The sequence below is a fragment of the Carassius carassius genome, chromosome 11 (assembly GCF_963082965.1).
Source record: "Carassius carassius chromosome 11, fCarCar2.1, whole genome shotgun sequence".
NCBI classification, from domain to species: Eukaryota; Metazoa; Chordata; class Actinopteri; order Cypriniformes; family Cyprinidae; genus Carassius; species Carassius carassius.
The window spans coordinates 33,322,782-33,343,152 of record NC_081765.1 but is presented as its reverse complement, the minus strand read 5'-3'; the positions used below and the strand labels follow the sequence as shown (position 1 = coordinate 33,343,152).

Genomic DNA, 20,371 nt, shown 5'->3' with positions numbered 1-20,371 from the left:
AGTGAACCCAATAATTATTTCCAGATGATTTCAGAACATAAAATCATGACTTTCTAAATCATGAATGTCATTAAAGTGTCGAACTGATCTTGCCATGTCATAAAAACACCAAAAATGTGGTGTTTTAAGAAAATCACTTATTATTTGGATATTTTCATTACATTAAGTCTAAACTTGACAACATATGTATATATAAAAATTACAATTAATTCAGGTATTTAAAGTATGGAAGTCATCTGAATAAAAATCATTAATGCATTTTATATATATTTTACCTGGATAAATGTCAGTATTTCACTTTTGGCTGAACAAGCGATGACAGTGAATAATTTATGATAGTAATCATTATTTTCAGTCGGCACTTTTACAACACTTACAGTTAAAAACGCATCTGGATGCATCTTGTTTGTGTTCAGATGTACCGTTTGGTCTCTAGAAGTGCATTAACCAATATTTACCCAACCGGTTTTAGGTTATTGAAAGCAGTCTCATCAAGGCTGCAAGGTTTTGTTTGATCAAAAATACAGTAAAAATCTGAAATATTATTACAATTTAAATAAAAAATTTTCTATGTGAATTTAATGTAAACTGTAATTTATTTCTGTGATGCACAGCTGTATTTTCAGCATCATTCCTCCAGTCTTCAGTGTCACATGATCTTCAGAAATCATGAAAATATGCTGATTTACTGCTCAAGAATTTTTTTCTTATGACATGTTGTGCAAGATTTATATTTGCCTACAAAACAAATTTCATGCATTTAAGCAGAATCCTATAGATTAAAAGAGTCTTTTATAAATAAAGTCAGTAAAGCGTGCCTAAACTTTTGACTGGTAGTGTATGTCTGACATTTATTAGGGTCTCCCACAGGCAGGGTGTGAAACAGCTGTGACTCAATAGAGAGCCATAGCAGAGGATTTTAGAAGAGTGTGAGTGTTCATTGGTCAGCAGACAGGCTCATTTGCATAAACCATGACCTATATCTGATAGGTGGGAGCTGGAGACACCAGAATCTGCTTCAAGCAGTACAAGTGATGACTGAATGAAGAGCTTTTATTCTCACATTTCTTTGAAAGTGTTTTGTTTGTTTGCTGTTCTATACTCAGTGTTTGCAGACATGAAGTTCTTCTGCAGTTACTTCATGCTTCTGTGCATGATTTCCAACGTCAGCTGCAAGACAACAAAATACATCACATATGAGGAAGACGCACCTGGGACAGAGATTGGAAACCTTTCTCAAGACCTGAAAATTGAACCAGCGGAGGATTCTGAGACATCATTCAAGTTTATACAGAAGACAAACTCCATGATTCGCATGAGGCAAATTGACGGGCTTTTAACAGTGGGAGAAGTCATTGACCGAGAGCAGCTTTGTCAACGATCTCCACAGTGTCTTATAACTTTTGACGTCGTGGTTTTCTCAAAGGAGAAATTCCAGCTCATTCATGTCGAGGTCGAGGTGAAAGACATTAACGATCATTCACCTCAGTTCACACGCAACGAGACGCATTTGGATGTGTCAGAAAACGCACCTTTGTACTCACGATTTCCGCTGGACGTCGCTGTGGATCACGACGTCGGAAACAATTACGTTCAAAGCTACCGTATTTCACACACAAACCATTTCGCCGTTGAAGTCAGCACTCGCGAGGATGGAGAAAAGTCAGCTGAACTTGTTTTGATCAAGACGCTTGACAGAGAAACCAAAGAGTTTTATACCATCGAGGTGACGGCGACTGACGGCGGGACGCCAGCGAAATCAGGCTCGATGAACGTTTACATCCGAGTGCTGGACTTTAACGACAACAGCCCGACGTTCGAACACAACTCGCTCAAAGTTGAGCTCAGCGAAGATTCACCCATCGGCTCACGTGTGCTTAAAGTACATGCTTTCGATCCCGACGCTGGCGTCAATGGAGAAGTCGTGTACGGGTTTGTCGAAGGCTCAGTGAGCGAAGTCACGCGTGTTTTCCAGATCGACCACATCACCGGAGATGTGACCCTCAAAGACTCCGTCGACTACGAGACCAAGAAGTCGTACGAGTTGCACATCCAAGCCTCTAATTTAGGCGACAATTCGGTTTCATCTACCTGTCGGGCAATTGTCGACATCGTCGACGTGAACGATAATGCACCGGAAATCACCATCAAACCAATGACTTCCACCAGTGATGGAGTGGCATTCATCACCGAATCCGCAGCCAAAGAAAGTTTCGTAGCACTTATTAGCACCTCAGACGCAGATTCGGGTCCCAATGGCTACGTCCAGACCAAATTAGAAGGACATAAGCATTTTAAGCTGCAACAAGCCTACAGCGACACTTTTATGATCGTAACAACCACGACTTTGGACAGAGAAGCCATTCCAGAATACAACCTCACTGTTATTTCTGAAGATTTAGGAACTCCTCCGTTTAAAACGGTTAAACATTATACAATTCGCATCACAGATGAGAACGACAACGCACCGATGTTTAGCAAAGCCATCTATGACGTCTCAGTAATAGAAAACAACATTCCCGGGTCGTACATGACTACAGTGGTCGCACGCGATCTCGACGTTGGGAAAAACGGAAAAGTCTCCTACAGCCTAATCGACAGCGAACTGCCCGACGGTTCGCCCATTTCTACATTCGTTTCCATCGATCCTCATTCTGGCTCTTTGTACACGCTGCAGTCGTTCAATTTTGAGACTCTGAAGGAAGTCGAGTTCGCGGTCAAAGCTAGCGATAAAGGTTTCCCACCGTTATCGAGCACGACTTTAATTCAAGTCCACGTGGTGGACGAGAACGACAACTTCCCGTATTTCACATATCCCGTGTTACGAAACAATTCTGCCGACGTCCCGATTCCCTTTAACGCTCGGAGTGGCTATTTAGCGTTAAGACTGACGGCTAAAGATGAAGACAGTGGCGTTAACTGCGAGCTCAGTTTCCATATTCTAGAAGACGATGGCAAACTTTTTTCCATTGATAAAAACAGCGGTGAAATCGTACTGAAACGAAAGCTCGATGCATCAAATGGAGACATCCAGCAGATTAAAGTTTCAGTTGTTGACAATGCAAGAGAGCCGCTTTCTAGCACAGCAACCGTCCGGTTTGTGGTGACAGATACTGGTGCACAAGAGGACCAGGTGGTTATTTTACTCCGATCCAAAAATGAAGAGACTTTAGAGTTTGATGTGTGGACTGCAGTGATTATCGGATTCGCTGGATGCTGTGTGTTGTTGCTGACTGCGATTATCATCCTCACTGTGACTTGCACCATCAAACGAAGGCGAAGAAACTTCGGGAGAGATGGCCTTTATGCATCAACCCAGGTTTCCAAGAACAGCTCTTCAAGCTCAAATATTTTCAGCGGCCCTAATGCCCTCCTCAGAAATGAAGGTGATTCAATGCAACCTCTGTATGAAGATAAAAGCCTGGATTTTGAGGAAAAGGTGAGTAGTTTTGGCTGAATGTTTTGCTGTATTAATGCACATTTCCGTTTATCCCAGCATATTAACGTTAAGCTTTTGTTTTTATAGCTATTCCTGCCGTGCAAACCTTTTGAACAAACACTTTTATGGCAAGATGAAAAATACTGTATGCAAAAGAGGTAAGAATGTTGCTTTTTATTTATGTAGTTATTGTATTTGCTTATCTGGGGCCTGTTCCATAAAACAAGTTTAACAAATAAGCCAGGCTTATTTCAGTAAGTCTGACTTATTTTGAACCAAATCAACTGACAACAAATCAGACACATTACCAAAACTATTTAGTTATTTAAAAACGTTTTTATATCAGATTATATAACCAGCATAATAATTTGAGTGACAGATAATCATGAATTTGAGAATGAATGTGAACATATGATCAATTACACTTCGGTTTGAATAGTCACAGACAAAAAATGCATCTGAAATAATACATTATAATGTAACTTTTAAAAACAAATCTGATTATATCATCAGCACAATAATATGAGTGACAAGTGAATGTGAATTTGAGAATGAATGAAGAGTCACATGATCATAGGCACTTATTTACTTGCTTTTAATTAGTCATCTATCCTGAAATATCCTATCATTATAACTTTATAACACTTATTTATTTCCATGTTTAAATGCAAAACCTTCTTATACTTTAGGACCACGCTGTGGTTTCGCAACTACAGTCGACGGATACACATAAACTGAGAACTGTAAACATGTTTAATATGCAAACAGATCATTTTTTGATTGTGGTCAGGGCTTAGTTCCTCTTTTACAGCAGGTCATCACTGGCGTATTAGTCACGTCCCAGTGAATATGGTGTTTTGTTCTGCGATGGATTATCAATAATCAGATAGAGTGCTATTCAGCAGCCGCTAACCTTCTGATCTGATTGTATTCGCAGTGTCACCAGCAACACAGATCAGCTGAGCGTGAAGGACAGCGGCGAAGGAGATTTCAATGACAGTGACTCTGACATCAGCAGAGCCGCTCTGAAACGAGGCCTGATGACCTTCCAGCCGCTGACCAGAGGTGCGGACAGATATCTGACAGACCTGACTCACAGAGGTTTCTTTGAGTGTGTCGTCTTCTCAGGATTTCTCTCTTGTTTTCAAATATCTAAACATTCTTAAATTATACATTTACTGGAGAAAGCAAAATTACAATGTCTGAAAAGTGATCAAAATTAAGTGAGTTTACCTTAAAATGGGGAAAAAATGGGGATAGAAATATAATCTTGACCTCCCTTTCATTTAAATTATTTTTTTCTAACCCAATTGACGGATTTTTGTCTTGTTTTTAAGCATTAATATCTTGATTCATTTAGTTTCTCAAATAAATCTTGATTTAAGAATGTTTACATGTTTACCATATGCCCCCCCCCCCTTTTTTTTTAAATGAACAAAAAATATTTATTTATTCTTTTTTTTTTATCAAATATGTTTCAAATATATACATTATTGGCATTAATATATTTTAACTTATTTGGCCATTTTTGTGTTTTTTTTTTTGAAAATACATATTTTTTTTAAATATATTTTAATCCAAGGAAATACATTGCACACACATCACATTTGAAGAAAAAACTTATTTGTTGTCTTAACATGTATGAACATGACACATTTTAATTTTTATTAAAATATATATATTTTTTAAATAAGATAGATTTACTTGGTATACTGGCAAATAGTAAAAAAAAAATAATGTTTCCTTAAAATAAGAAAGAAAAGCACATACTTGTTTGCAAACCTGATTAATTCCCATCTTAATTACTCGATTATAAAATAATAATAATAAAATACGCATAGATGCAGTGGGAGCTAAAAGTTTTAGCCTAATAGTAAAAATGAATTTTCTCGATTTAATAAAAATGAAAACAAATGAAAATGAATCTGACAAGAAAAGCAAACTGACTTCGGAAATGATTTCTGCAGTGCATTCAATTCCTCCTTGTCTTTTTCTCTTTAAGGTGCATTCAAGAGCGCAGGAGACTGGAAGAGCAAAGCTCAGGTTATACAGAGCCCAAACATGCGGGACGTGCCCCAGCAGCTTCACACCGGTGCACAACACGACCCACATCAGTGCCCACTCCTGGAGAGAAAGCCGTGGTAAAACCAACATGTTGAACACTCAGAGACGGACGGGAACGCTGCATTCACACTCGGCCCATCAGACACGGGTCGAAGAGCAAGCCGAGACCGTCACGAATGCATTTCTGCTTACAGCTTCATCTGAAGTTGCTACTACTTTTTAAATATTAAATAAGGGTTCAGTCTGGATCATCAAATCTGATATATTTTAGCTGAAACGTTCCCAGCAATTCAACTCAATATACTTTTGATACTGGTTTGCCGTAATATAAATGGAAGTGTTTTTCCTTTCCGTTTTTTTTTTTAATTAAGGAAAATATATTTAAGAACAGCCTGTGTGCGTTAAATTGATATGAATAATTGTGGTAAATATTTGTATATTTTGTATGATGTCTTTTCAAACTACTTTTGTGCCGCTGACTCTGTAAATAATTTAGCAAATAAGTACCAAACCAATTTGGTTTATTTTGTAGATGTTGTTAGCTATGAGTTTGTATGTCTTTAGTAAAAGTTAAGTGAATTTGTTTGGAATGAGAATAGTTTTTTTAATCTTATTTATATTTCCAAACATTCTTTAAAATATGCTTCTTTTTTTATTGCACATAGATCTTGAATGGGTATCTCTCAAAAATGTTGTATCTCTTCCAAAAGTGCCATAAATATACAGAAGAAAAAAATTGGTTTAGTCTAGGAATTGCTAGTAAATTTCACAAATCATTACAAAGAATTGGCAAATGACATTGAATTAAGCATGCAGCTGAACTAAAATGTGTGTTGTTTTTTTTTGTAAAACATACTCAATCTTCGGTTTATAAAAAAAAAAAAGTTTTTGAGATTCGAATGCTTTCCTTGTGAATTATCTTTTATTTATTTGCATCTGCTTTTAAAGCAGGCCTTTGAAAAGTCGTGCAAAGTCTCTAACATAATTGTATATAATTTTCTCACCTCAGTGACCTGAATAAAGTACTTCGAAGCCTATTTTGTTGCCTGACCTCTGAGAACGTCTTGTTTAATAGCTGATTAATTGTTAAAGGCTCATGCGGCTCAAATTAAGTTAAGTCTGATTATTGCACACACATGGCCTGTTCTGGATTAGTTGCTTTGTAACGCAGTCTTTACAACATCATGTGAACTGTTATTTATCGTGCCATCAATCATTGGAATAATTGCCCATTAAATATACAGTACGTAAAATGAATGGCAAAGACTCTTTTAGGTACCATCTGAGAATGCACTATTTAAAATTGTGAGTAAAGAAAGGACATATTTATTTTATGAATGTAATACTGTAATCATTTGTTGATGTGTATTGATGTATATAATGTTGTAGTGCTATATTGTTTTTATATTAACATTATGTGATTTCTTTTTGTTGTGGACCCCAGGAAGACTAGCTCGCTCACTTTGGTGACAGCTAATGGGGATCCATTTTACAATAAACAATAAACAGATAAAATACAGACCAGGCAAGTACAAATATGTATATGTATTTTTTTTTTTTTTCCAAGTATACAATGAATTTGACTTGGTCAAATAAATAAATAAAAATAAACAAAATTCTTTAACTATATTTTCAGCTTAAATTTTAAACATATTGCAGTAACATTATTTGTGTGTGGTCGGATTTCCAAGTACAAGATATTTCACTTAAATAATAATAATAAAAAAAATTATGTATTATTTATTTATTTATTTATTTATTTATATCACTTAGTGCTGGTGTCAAAATAAATAAAAACAACAGTAGAAAAAAAATATTAATTCATGAATACTTTTAAATGCATAAACTATATTTAAAAAAGTACATATTGAAAAAAAAAAAATATATATATAGTTATTTTGTAAACAGTTTGAGTTTGAAAAAAGAGGCATTTAAACATGCAATTTCAGAACAGGAATAGCAGGGCACAATAAAATAAATATATAATATAATATAATTATTATAGGTGCTTTCATTCTACGGTGTGAGGTGTGGATGAAAAAGAAATAAATAAACAGGAACATTCTTTCATTTCACTTTGGCCTAAAGGGATGTTTTCACTCGTGCAAATAACAAGTGGAACGTGCCATCATCCTTTCGTCAGTAATTGCTCGTAGCTGATGGGATATGACAGATTTCCAATTGGATATGAAGGGCAACCGCACAAAAAGATCAATAGCACATGAACTGGCTTACTGTATCCTCTCTCTGTGTTTTCTGTAGAGGTCAAAAGAGAGCCACAGAAAGAGAGAGACATTAACAACAGGGTTAAAACTATTAGAGTACATCAGCTAAAACCCTTCAAAGCTCTCCCAACAAAAAGATTTCAGCATGTTTAAGCTTATTTGAGTGAGTTTGCAAGACACCAAAATGACATTTTCACCACACCTAATGGATATTTCATCTAAAAATAAATTCAGTTTAGGAATAGTCAGTGTAGTGTAATTAATTTTTTGAATTTGCTTAAGTTTGGATACATTTGACCTTGCATGCGTTAAACAGCACAAAACCTCATGGCATCTTCACTGACCATTCAGCAATGAAAATATATTAAATGCGTCATGTATTCTGTGTCAGTTGACTGTTTTTGTGTTTTTAGTTCTGGGACGTCATACATTTAAAAAAAAAAAAAACGTCTTAAAGCTGGATGTGTTTTATCTTTTGTCTTCTTCAAATGTTAACTGATGGACTGGAGTGCTGTGGATTATTGTGATGTTTTTATCAGCTGTTTGGACTCTCATTCAGACGGCACCCATTCACTCCAATGGTGAGCAAGTGATGTTTGGACTCTCATTCTGACGGCACCCATTCACTCCAATGGTGAGCAAGTGATGTTTGGACTCTCATTTCTGACGGCACCCATTCACTCCAATGGTGAGCAAGTGATGTTTGGACTCTCATTCTGATGGCACCCATTCACTCCAATGGTGAGCAAGTGATGTTTGGACTCTCATTTCTGACGGCACCCATTCACTCCAATGGTGAGCAAGTGATGTTTGGACTCTCATTCTGATGGCACCCATTCACTCCAATGGTGAGCAAGTGGTGTTTGGACTCTCATTCTGATGGCACCCATTCACTCCAATGGTGAGCAAGTGATGTTTGGACTCTCATTTCTGACGGCACCCATTCACTCCAATGGTGAGCAAGTGATGTTTGGACTCTCATTCTGATGGCACCCATTCACTCCAATGGTGAGCAAGTGATGTTTGGACTCTCATTCTGACGGCACCCATTCACTCCAATGGTGAGCAAGTGATGCAATGCTACATTTCTCCAAATCTGATGAAGACACAAACTCATTCTAATCTTGGATGGCCTGAAGCTTGTAGTTTCATCTTTGACACATGGACAGACATATGAACATGCAATACAGAGAAACAGCTTGTGTCATAAAAACCTCCAGATCATACAACACTGTTCAACAGATGTCCTAAATACATTGGCTTAAAAATCCTTCATATATCTCTATAAAGTTATTGAGATTAAACTAAACAGGCCTCAGCGATTCAAGCCACGAGTCTGTTTGTCTATGATGAAAGATAATTAATCCAGATCATGCATAATGAGAAAGGTCAATCGCTCAATTATTTCTACGTTAGTGAAACTGACTTGTATGTGGGTAATTATGTTTCATATTTATGCCCATTAAAGAGAAGATGTTGAACTTCTAAAGATAGATTTTCGGTCCAAATGCTGACATTTATGAAAAAAAAAGTGTTTTTTTATTGCAACAGCAGTTACTACATATGCATACTTAACAATAAAATACATGTTGTGCTTTTCCGTGCTTTTTTCATAAATCACTGTTATACGTCACATTATATCACATTATACGTAATTTTCCACCAGTAAATAAATAAAAAATCAGAAAGTTTGTGATTGAAATGTCTTGTTTGGTAAAGTACATGAAAGCTGTTTGCTACTCTATTATTATCATACTTGTATTATTCCCAAACAAGTCTCTTAATGAGTTGTTGTGGAACATAAAAATGTTTGGTCACTTACAGTACCTCAGACCAAAAAAAAAAAACATTAGAATAAATATTTATTTATTATAATTAATTTTTACCTCATGATCTTCATAATTATTATTGATTATTATTATTATTATTATTATTATTATTATATGTATTTATCAATCTATCTATCTATACATGTGCATATATATATATATAGTGCAAAGGTTGTGCTATTTTGTGAAAGTTGATATATATATATATATATATATATATATATATATATATATATATATATATATATATATATATATATATACAACTTTCAAAGAAAAACCACATCTTTTGCACAAAATTCTTTACATAATAGATAAAACATAAGTGTTATTTTAGTATCACTGAGACACTATAGTTTATTATAATTTATTCATATTTGGAATTAGTTTTTATATCTTCTGTCTTTATTTTAACTTTAGTTATTTATAAGTTTATATAAGTTTGAGTCATTTTATTTTATTCATTTTTACTATATAGTTTTTTACACCGTATTTCAATGCTCAGTTATTTCAGTACATCATGTTTCACTAGCAGAGATTAAATAAATTGTATTCTTTAGGTTTATTTTTGTATTTCAAGTAACATTTGTTTTTGTTTTTTGTTAGGTTTTTTTTTATTTTTTGCTATAATAACCCTGGTGCTTAAATATTCATGCAAACATGAATTTTAACAAAACGATAATTAAACAAGAATAATAAAACGAAATGCAAACCTAGTACAAGGAAGTATTCAAATGTACAAGCATGGCTCCCACAATAATGAAGCAGAAATGCAGTAGGTACAACAGTTATTTTTTTGTAAATATGTTTAATCCTGACAGGATTAGGGACTGAAATTGCTTTATAATGAATGTTTCCTCTGTCAGCTTTCAAGCGTGTGCTTCTCGTGTTATTGCTGGTGTTAGTGAAGCCCATGAGAGTGAAATCTTTCAATATTTACTTAACATAAACAGCACTGCTGTTTTGGGGGGCCTTCCTTGCACCTAAAAGCAATTTTTAACCAAATTTATCTTATTACATTTACAGAAATATGTCATCTTGAGCTCTCCCCGGACGGCTTGAATGGTAAAAGGAAATATCATGTAAGAGCCTCTTCAGGGTTCGCCATGTATAAACAAACAACTTTCATAATATTCATGTTTGTCCATTTCAAATCTGTACATCTCAAATTTTAATTAAAGCAATGGGTTTATGATGAAATATCATTAAACAGATTTAAAGGAATAGTTTACCCAAAAATGACCATTAGCTGGAAGCGTGCTCACAAGATAAGGATGAGTTTGTTTCTTCATCAGATTTGGAGAAATGAAGCATTGCATCACTTGCTCACCATTGGAGTGAATGGGTGCCGTCAGAATGAGAGTCTTCTCCAGATGTTCACTGATGGACTGGATTACTTGTGGATTATTGTGATGTTTTTATCAGCTGTTTGGACTCTCATTCTGACGGCACCCATTCACTGCAGAGGATACATTGATGAGACACTAATGCAGTTCCTGGTGTTTTTTTTTTGTTGTTGTTGTTGTTTTTATATCTCAATGGGTTAAGTTTTTTTTTTTTTTTTTGCTTTGTTAAACCTTAAAAACAGAGACTGCACATTTAAATACTGACTGGAAAAATGAGCCTCTATATATATATAAAATGACCAAAATTACAGATAATGATATCTAGTATAATCTGAGGATGAAGATAGCTCTCAATCACGACAATCTAAACACTATCATCTCATCAAACTAATGAAACAGCTGCATGTTTTAATTATTACACAAGTCTCAAAATTAGACTTAGCATGGAGTTACATTATTATTAAATGTGCTCTGCTGAAAAAATTACAGAAAAACAGAGCATTTGCTAATTAATACCTTTATAACCAAACAGCTCCCGTGACTGACGCACAAACGTTTGTTTTCCCCCCTCACATAGAGAAGTAAACACTGCCACATAGTGGTGAAAAACGTAACAGCAGGGGATCTGTGCTGTGAAAAATAGGTTTGTTGACCACTGAAATTATTCCAGTGCAGACTACGAAACAAATAATATTTCAACAAAACAAGACTAGAAGCTTGACTCAAAAAAAAGACCTTTCGCGGTAGAAAATACATTGAACACCCTAAGCATTGAAATAATATAAAATATTTAAAACACCATTTATTGAAGCATAGTTTAAGCTGATCTAGTAAAATAAGTCAAACTGAACAGATGAAAATGTAAAAACTAAAACGGAACACAAACCAAATTTAAGTAAAAAATTAAAAAAAAAAAAAGAATAAAAATGACAAATACACAATGAAATTACAAAAAAAAAAATCCCAAATTAGAGTTAAAAAAAAGGAAAATATAAAAATGTTATCTCATGCAAAATATAAAAACTAGTATATCAATGATAATAACACAGGTTTTAAGATTAAAAAAAATCTTAATGCGATGCATATTTGTCATTCGTGCATAAATGAAACAGGTCAGATTACTGTGATAGTACTTTTAATAAACTAAATGTGTTTTAAAATACACAGGTTTGTGTATTTATCATCAATTAGTCCAATTTGTTTCATTCTCATTAATTTTAATTAATTAAATATCGCATGTTCCTCAGCTAGTCATACTTTCAACTGAATAAATGTAATGTTTTCTCAATGAAACGATTCTAAGCTATTTTAATAAATGCATTTTGAAGCTATTATTGTTTATATTAAATCAAATAGATTGGCAGAGTAAACTAATGCCATAAAAAATTGTGCAATTTAATGTATGCCTGACAAATACGCATCAACCTAAGTTTATTAGTTTGTTTTTGTTAAAATGTGTAATCCATTCAGAACCATACATCGTAAATGTAGGCCTAGTTATACATGTTTCAGTCAGATTATGTTCTGTTTTGGGCTGTTGTGTACTTCATTACCTGTGAAAAAAAAAATTATAATAATTTTTGACTGATTTTTAGATTTGGTGGCTATTAAAAAAAAAAAAATACAGGAGTAGTTTATTTGTATGTTGTGCATTTCCCAGTGAGATGTGTTATCTAACAAATCCCAAAGTTAAATCCAGTAAAGATATGCAAGTTAACACTTTTCCATGTTTCTACTGAAATATACCAAACTATGTTATTAGCATAATTCTTTTTGAATCAAGTCAGACATTAGAGCATAATATAATATATTCTTCCATCTATAACTAAAAGGCAGTAAGATCAATCACCACCAGCCAGTTTTTGGCCAATTTGGGATTATAATCGATGCCAGTAATAACGTTGACTTGGCCGATTGATAAAAGTGTTATTTTTTCTTTTAATCAGTTCCAAAATCTCACAACAGCCAACATTTTTTATGAAGCTTGAGTACATATTGTCGAAGTGTTCATTTCATTTTGGCAATTGTTTGTAAAGCTCATTTGCCATTATTTATGTTATTATGAATGTATTGCCATCAGCAGCTAGATATCAGCATTAAATCAATTACTGAAATTCTTTATTCTGGAACAATTCTCCAGGTTAGTGATGTAAAATCTTTGAAAGAAAGTTAAAGAGGTATGTTTAAGGCACTTTTTAGCAAGTAAACGTACTGTATATTCTGATTAGTTTAAAAAAGAATAATAATTAAAATAAAGAAATCATAGCTTAGACTGTGCTGGTCATAAATTTGGAATAATTAAGATTTAGATTAATTTCAAAGTTTTTGAAAGAAATCTCTTTTTCTAACCAAGGCTGGACTTATTTGATCAAAAAGAGAGTAATAATTGTGGAATATAATTAAAATGTAAAATAACAGTTTTCTATGTGAATATATTGTGAAATGTAATTTATTCCTGCATTGTAAAACTGATTTTCAGCGCCAATCACAGTACTTAAGTCTTCAGTGTCACAAAATCTCTACATATTTACTGTTATTTTTTTGTTTTTCTGTGCAAAACTTTTTTTGGAGACATGCAGCTACACTATTACTTTTTTTTTTCATGGCAGTCTATCATTGCACTTTAATTTGTTTCAGATAAACCCGCCTCCGAAAAAAAGCACATAAAAACAAACTGAACTAGTGCCTCTAGATATAAGCATAACCATAAAAAAAAATCCATATCAGTCAACCACTATGAAAAAGCTTCATACTCTGAGACTCCAGTCTGCATCTAGTCAAATCATAACCCCACGCAGGGAAACGGCATATTACAAGCTGTGCACAATGATACCAATGTGTGATATGAATATGAAACAGTTTCTGTATTAGCTGCATGATGGAAAATAAAAAGAAAAGTCTTTTAATTACAGATGCATCAGAGAAGTTTTATTATGGATCACACAATGACCATTCTTTTGGACGTGATTGAGTAAATGATGCATCAGAGCACAATGTGTAACTAGAAATCAGTGTAGCATCTACTCATCCTCAGGCCATTCGAGATGTAGAAGAGTTTGTTTCTTCATCAGATTTGGAGAAATGTAGCATTGCATCAGTGTCTCATCAGTGGATGCTCTGCAGTGAATGGGTGCCGTCAGAATGAGAGTCCAAACAGCTGATAAAAACAAACTCATCTGCATCTTATACATACCTGAGGGTATATACGTTTTCAGCTAATTTTCATTTTTGGGTGAACTGTTCCTTTAAATCACACTTACAGGTGTCTAAACAGGTGTCTGTATGTGTGCAGGATCTTTTACCTTTCACTTCATTTTCACCCCTTTTCTTTATCTGGTGATTATAGTGGTTCTCTTCATGTTCACAGCAGGCATCACAAATATGTGTCTTCTTGTTTTGTTCCACACTTAAGCTTTGCTTGATAAAACATACTGCTATATTTCTTTACAAATAAATGACACTGGTTAATGCAAAACATTAATCATTTAAAACTCAAGTTACATTTATATAAATTTGAACGAACATCAACCAAGAGTGCGTCATATAATAAAGCACTAAAACGTTTTTACATGAGGTCCCTAATGACATCCATAAGTATGACTCATTTAAGGCCACTGCAGTGGTCATTTCTCTCTCACACACAGTGTTTGGTTTGATGAATGCGATTCGTTGTATTTCGTTCATCATCATCATCATCATCATCATGTGCCAGTGTTTTGTTCCTCCCCTCCCAATCCCATCTGTGGGATGCAACTCTTGCGAACCTCGAGTCCTCGTCATGTTAGTCAGAGGAATGGTTGCCTGACGAGCATCACTGTACTCTGGGATCCGGGAACTAAGAGGAGCTCGAAATAAAATTTAAATACAGCAACTGAACGGAGAGAGAGAGAGAAAACATCGTTCCAGATGAGATACGCGTTTTGCTCCACGGTGCACGCCGGTAAGATCAACTACATTTGCATTGACTGTTTGGGAATAGTCTTTAATGAATAACCCTCGTACAGGATAATACACAGATTAAATTCATAAGCAAGTGACTCTGTCCTTTGCATGTTCAGCATGAAAGATGCATTCATTCAACTTTTTTTTTAGACGTCGTTGCATCGCATCGTGGCTAGTACAATTCAAGAAACACACAACGCGTTCATTATCACAACATAAAACCCGGATAGGATGACTGTGTCCCTATGAAGTGGTCTATTTTGTGATTACGACCCGCTGGCTGGATATTAACATGGCTACTTGCTAAATAAATATAGCTATAATGGACATTAAATCTTATTTCACTTCTAAAATAGTTTAGGCTACAGCTAAGAAAAATAGTTGTTAAGTAGAAATGAATTGTATTAGCAATGATCACTGCAGCGTTATTAATTTATAGGCTATTGGTAATATGAAATAATGTTAAATTGATTATTCTGGACTAAATAACTAAAGTGGCGTCCTCTGTTTTAACCTATTTTTATACAGTCCATGGTTTTAACGCGAAGTCGTAATCACGAGTGACGTCACGTGCGTTGAAATTAGCTACTTTGTTTTGAGCAAGATGGTGATTTATTAAAACAAAAACACAGCAAGGTGTTTTATGTCTGCATAGATAAAATGATGCAACTGCAATTGTACAATGCTGTCATGTTTTGTACATCCAACCTAGCTCGTTTTTATTTTATTTATTTATTCATTCATTTATTTTATTTTACTGTCAACTACATAAACTGCGTCCACTGCATCAACTGCATCAAATCAGAAAATCCAGAGTTTCTCATGTAATTACGACATTGTGATGCCGTGAATTTAACTCATAAATACAATCTTTCTGACATGACTTGAATGCACCATTATTTCACAATGTGCACATTCAAGTGTAAATAGTCAATGGTTATATGGAATCACTGACTTTTTTACCTGTAAGACGGGACTAAAGCCACCATACTGAGCGATGCAATTTCTTCCTAATCAGTGAAATACAAGCAGACTGTCTACTCCCATTATAACATCTGATATTACTGAGTCAGAACAGTAGCATTGAAGCAGTGGCTTTTGTCTCATGTAACACAGTTGTCATCATGCATATCGCTTGTTTTGGCTTAAGTATATGTACAGCTGGCAGCAGTCAGCCTACAGTTACATTTGGATCCACTGTGCATCTTCCACAATATGAGATGTGTCTCTCAGTTTCTCTCAGCTGGTTCTGCTTCAGTTTACATTGTGTGCATCAAGTGGCTACTCCGCTTTTTGTTTGCACAAAAGTAAAGAAAAATGTCCTTTAAATCAAACATTGAAATGCACTATTGCGATCTGCATAGACCGAAAAATATGCAACAATTCTTAAAATGACATAAGCTAATTGGTTTCTAAATATTTCTTGAATTTCAGTTAATTTTCTGTAGTCATATCACACAACCTGTGTTACCTACTTGGTATTTATGTCTTGTTTTCCAGTACAAATATCTGTGAGTAGCAAAAAGACTTAAGATATTAAGTCTTGTTTTTGTGAAAATGTGTCAAAATGAAGTAAGTTTTTGACAAGACAAGGAAGGAAATCTGCTTTAGGGCAAGAAAAAAACAAGCAGTTTTTTCCTACTCCATTGCCAGATTTCTTCTTGCTTTAAGCAATAAACTTACTTAATGTTTGTTACATTTTTAAGAAAACAAGACTTAATATCATAAGTCACTTTGCTTCTTGAGTATATGTGGCTTGATTTAAGAATGTTTGAATATTTGTACTGTAAAACATACAGAAGAAAATCACTTTTGCAGTGCATGTGTCCAATTTGATTGGCAATAATTTAGCAGGTTTTTCCAATGCTGGATTGATATTGTTCATAAATTAATGTTGCATTTTTCTCTTTCAGATGAAAGCACACAACTCTACTCAACCACCATCCATCGTCATGAACATGCATATGTGGATATTGGCCATGTTGTCCTTCGCCACATTTTTCACCCTAATTGAGATGTTCGACAATTACGGGGATATATGTAGGAGCCTGTGTCTCTGCGAAGAAAGAGATGGGATTTTTACAGCCAGCTGTGAAAACAGAGGAATTAACAATCTGTCTGAGTTAACGCCCTTACACTTCACTGCATATCATCTTCTGCTCACAGGGAATCTGTTAAAGAAAGTCATGCTCAACGATTTTGTTCATTATGAAGGACTCACCATTTTACACCTGGGCAGCAATGATATATCAGAAATCGAAGGCGGTGCATTTAACGGACTCCAGGGATTAAAGCGACTGCATTTAAACAATAACAAAATCGAGGTATTAAAGGACGACACGTTCCTCGGTCTTGAAAGCTTGGAGTACCTACAGATGGACTATAATTATATTAGCCACGTTGAAACTAAAGCCCTGAGCGATTTACGTCACTTAGAGGTGATCATTCTCAATGAAAATTTACTATCCGCTCTTCCACACAACATCTTTCAGTATGTTCCTTTAACTCATCTCGACCTGAGAGGCAATCAACTCAAAGTGCTTCCCTATATTGGCCTTCTGGAGCACCTGGGTCACATTGTGGAGTTACAGCTTGAAGAAAACCCGTGGAATTGTTCTTGCGAATTAATTGCGCTAAAAGCCTGGCTTGAAAGCATATCCTACATGGCTTTAGTAGGAGATGTGGTTTGCGAGACTCCCTTCCGATTGCACGGACGAGACCTCGACGAAATCTCAAAGCAAGAGCTGTGTCCCCGCAGAGCGATTGTCGAATACGAAATGCGCGCAGAACCGGCTCACAGCAGCGAGATACTCTACAAAACCACGTCAGTGGCCTTTAATTCAGCGGGATTTGCATCCTCAACCATCCTGCGTGCCACAAAAAGCAGCCGCTTGTCGGGAAAACTCCGTATCAAACCCACTTCGCGCTCGTCTTCAAGCAAGCCGCAGAATTACGGGCCGATGTTGGCCTACCAAACCAAATCTCCAGTTACTTTAGACTGTCCCAACTCATGCACATGTAATCTCCAAATCTCAGACCTCGGGTTGAACGTCAACTGCCAAGAGCAGAAAATCGAAAGCATCTCGGATCTCGATCCCAAGCCGTACAATCCAAAAAAGATGTATCTAACCGGAAACTACATCTCTTCGGTGTGCAGTTCTGACTTCAGTGGTGCAACCGGATTGGATTTGCTCCACTTAGGCAACAACCGCATAGCGGTCATTCATGATAGGACATTCGGCCAGCTAATACACTTAAGAAGGCTTTACTTAAACGGCAACTTAATCGAGCGGCTCACCGAGGATATGTTCTACGGTTTACAAAGCTTGCAGTTTTTGTATTTGGAGTATAACGTTATCCGAGAGATCGCGGTTGGCGCATTCCAGCAGGTGCCCAATCTTCAATTACTGTTTCTCAACAACAACCTCCTCAAGACTCTACCACTGGGCGTCTTTGATGGATTAAGACTAGCTCGATTGAATCTGCGTGGCAACCACTTACGAACTCTTCCGTTTGGCGGCTTCCTCGAAGACCTAACGTCGCTGGTGCAGATCGATCTCTTCGAGAACCCTTGGGATTGCTCGTGCCTCGCGGTGGAGATGAAAAACTGGTTGGAGCAGCTCAGCACTGGTACTGTGGTGAACAGCGTCGTTTGTGAATCTCCACTGAGTCTCTCAGGAGAGGATTTGCAGTACGTTCACGCGTCTCATCTCTGCCCGGAAAGCTCAAACGTGCAATCTTCCGTCGTGCCGCCTTCAGAGGAATCTTTTCCTGGTAGCACCATCACTTTAGAAACAGCTTTGGATTATGATACGCAGTATCCCGCGGTCCCACTTTCTGTTCTTATACTCGCCTTGCTGCTACTTTTTATATTATCTGTGTTCGTCGCCGCTGGGTTGTTTGCTGTCATAATGAAGCGGCGTAAAAAGTCTGAACGCCTGGCTTCGGTAACCGCCAATGCGAGCTCTTTCAATGCAATCTACACCGATAGAGTGAAGTCTAGAACGTCGGCGGGTAACGTCTACGGGTACATCCCATCCGCAGCAAACAGTTGTATGAAAAATGGCCTCTATAGTGAGGGAAGTGCAATTGAGAGTTACAGAGACTTCGAAGAACTCAATAGAGTTCTGGCATCCAACTCGGATGAAGATGTCGGGAGCAATGCGATTAGCTCCGAGTTCAGCGCTGGCACTCCAGACGCACTCAATAGACACTCTCCTCTCTTGGACGACAACTACTTTTACCGAGATATCTTGGCTAGGGACCAGCAGGCCTCTTACAGGGGTAATGTAGCATGTAAACATGGCACACATGCATTAGCTCACTGCACGCCAGACTTTGATGTGAGACATCAATACTTGAATCCAGGAAGGGTACAGCAGACCAGGTTTTATTGCTCGACGCCAAACACTGTCTACATAGAGCCCAACAGAAGCGAATACTGGGAACTGAAAGCCAAGCTTCATTTCGAACGGGACTATTTAGAGGTTCATGAGAAAAGGACGACCTTGACCCAGTTCTGAAACATGCATTTTTCATATTTCTTTTTTTTTTTATGTTCGGGAGAAACATTTTATCTGAGAGATAACTCACTCACTACAATATGACTGCAGCTAGCTCAAAATTCAAAATAAATATTTTTTTATTTTATTAAATATTTTATATTCATAAATGTGTATTTTATTTATATTTTGCATAGAGAAAATGAAGCCATATTTATTACTATTATTCAAAAAATATATATTTTATTTTGCATTGAACTGTTAAAAAATGGATAATGCCAAGACATTATGCATGAATTTTACTGACCTTTCTGTTAACCCTAAAACACAATACAATTCAAAATACAGTTTTTTTTTTTATATCAATACAGTACATCGTCCCCTTTATTTTTAAACAATGTATGACATTATTTGCAGGAAATTAAGCACATTTCGTGGGGAAATTGTTATTTAAATTATATTGTATTTATACATTATAGCATATATTTCCATAGAATAAATCTCTCCCAATCCCCCCAAACTGCAAAAATAAATACAAAATTATATGTAATAAATAAATATATAATAAATTCTCATTAATGTTTATATATTTAATCTTAATGGTCCTAAGTTCGCTTTTTTAATGCAAAATAATTTTTCCTTATAATTTTGGGGGTTTTCCTGAGATTCACACCATATTCTCATACAAATCGTGCATCAGAAATATAATTACAACCTTCTTGTACTTCTATATCATCTGTTTAACACATTCTGAGGTCCTTGAATGATTTCTGTGTCTGAATATCAAAGATGTTGTGAGCGTTCACATCTATTTTAATTCTTTTCCTCACTTGTGATGAACGGGACAACCTTGTGTAACGATTCTGCAGATCTTTGCACTTGTTTTGCACTGGTTAAATTATATAAAAAAATCATTTTTGTAACATTTATATTGACAGACCCGGCAGTTAAACCAATTGCTTTTTAGATTTAATTAGCAATCCAGGGAAAATGAGTTTTCTTTGTTCCTTTTGCGAAGCATGTG

At 35.7% G+C, this 20,371-nt stretch overlaps 1 protein-coding gene and 1 pseudogene across 1 annotated transcript; both read left to right on the top strand.

The window, feature by feature from the left end:
- Positions 1-986: 986 nt before the first annotated feature.
- Positions 987-6,241, top strand: LOC132153226 (protocadherin-8-like; annotated as a pseudogene).
- A 10,517-nt stretch (positions 6,242-16,758) lies between these two features.
- LOC132153225 (SLIT and NTRK-like protein 5) lies at positions 16,759-19,420 on the top strand. Its single transcript, XM_059562581.1, has one exon. It carries the CDS (start codon positions 16,759-16,761, stop codon positions 19,366-19,368), a length of 2,610 nt encoding a protein of 869 aa, XP_059418564.1. The 3' UTR covers positions 19,369-19,420.
- The last annotated feature ends 951 nt before the right edge of the window (positions 19,421-20,371 follow it).

Coding starts and splice junctions, on each gene's coding strand:
- LOC132153225 (XM_059562581.1), top strand. CDS start 16,759: ATGAAAGCACACAACTCTACTCAACCACCATCCATCGTCATGAACATG.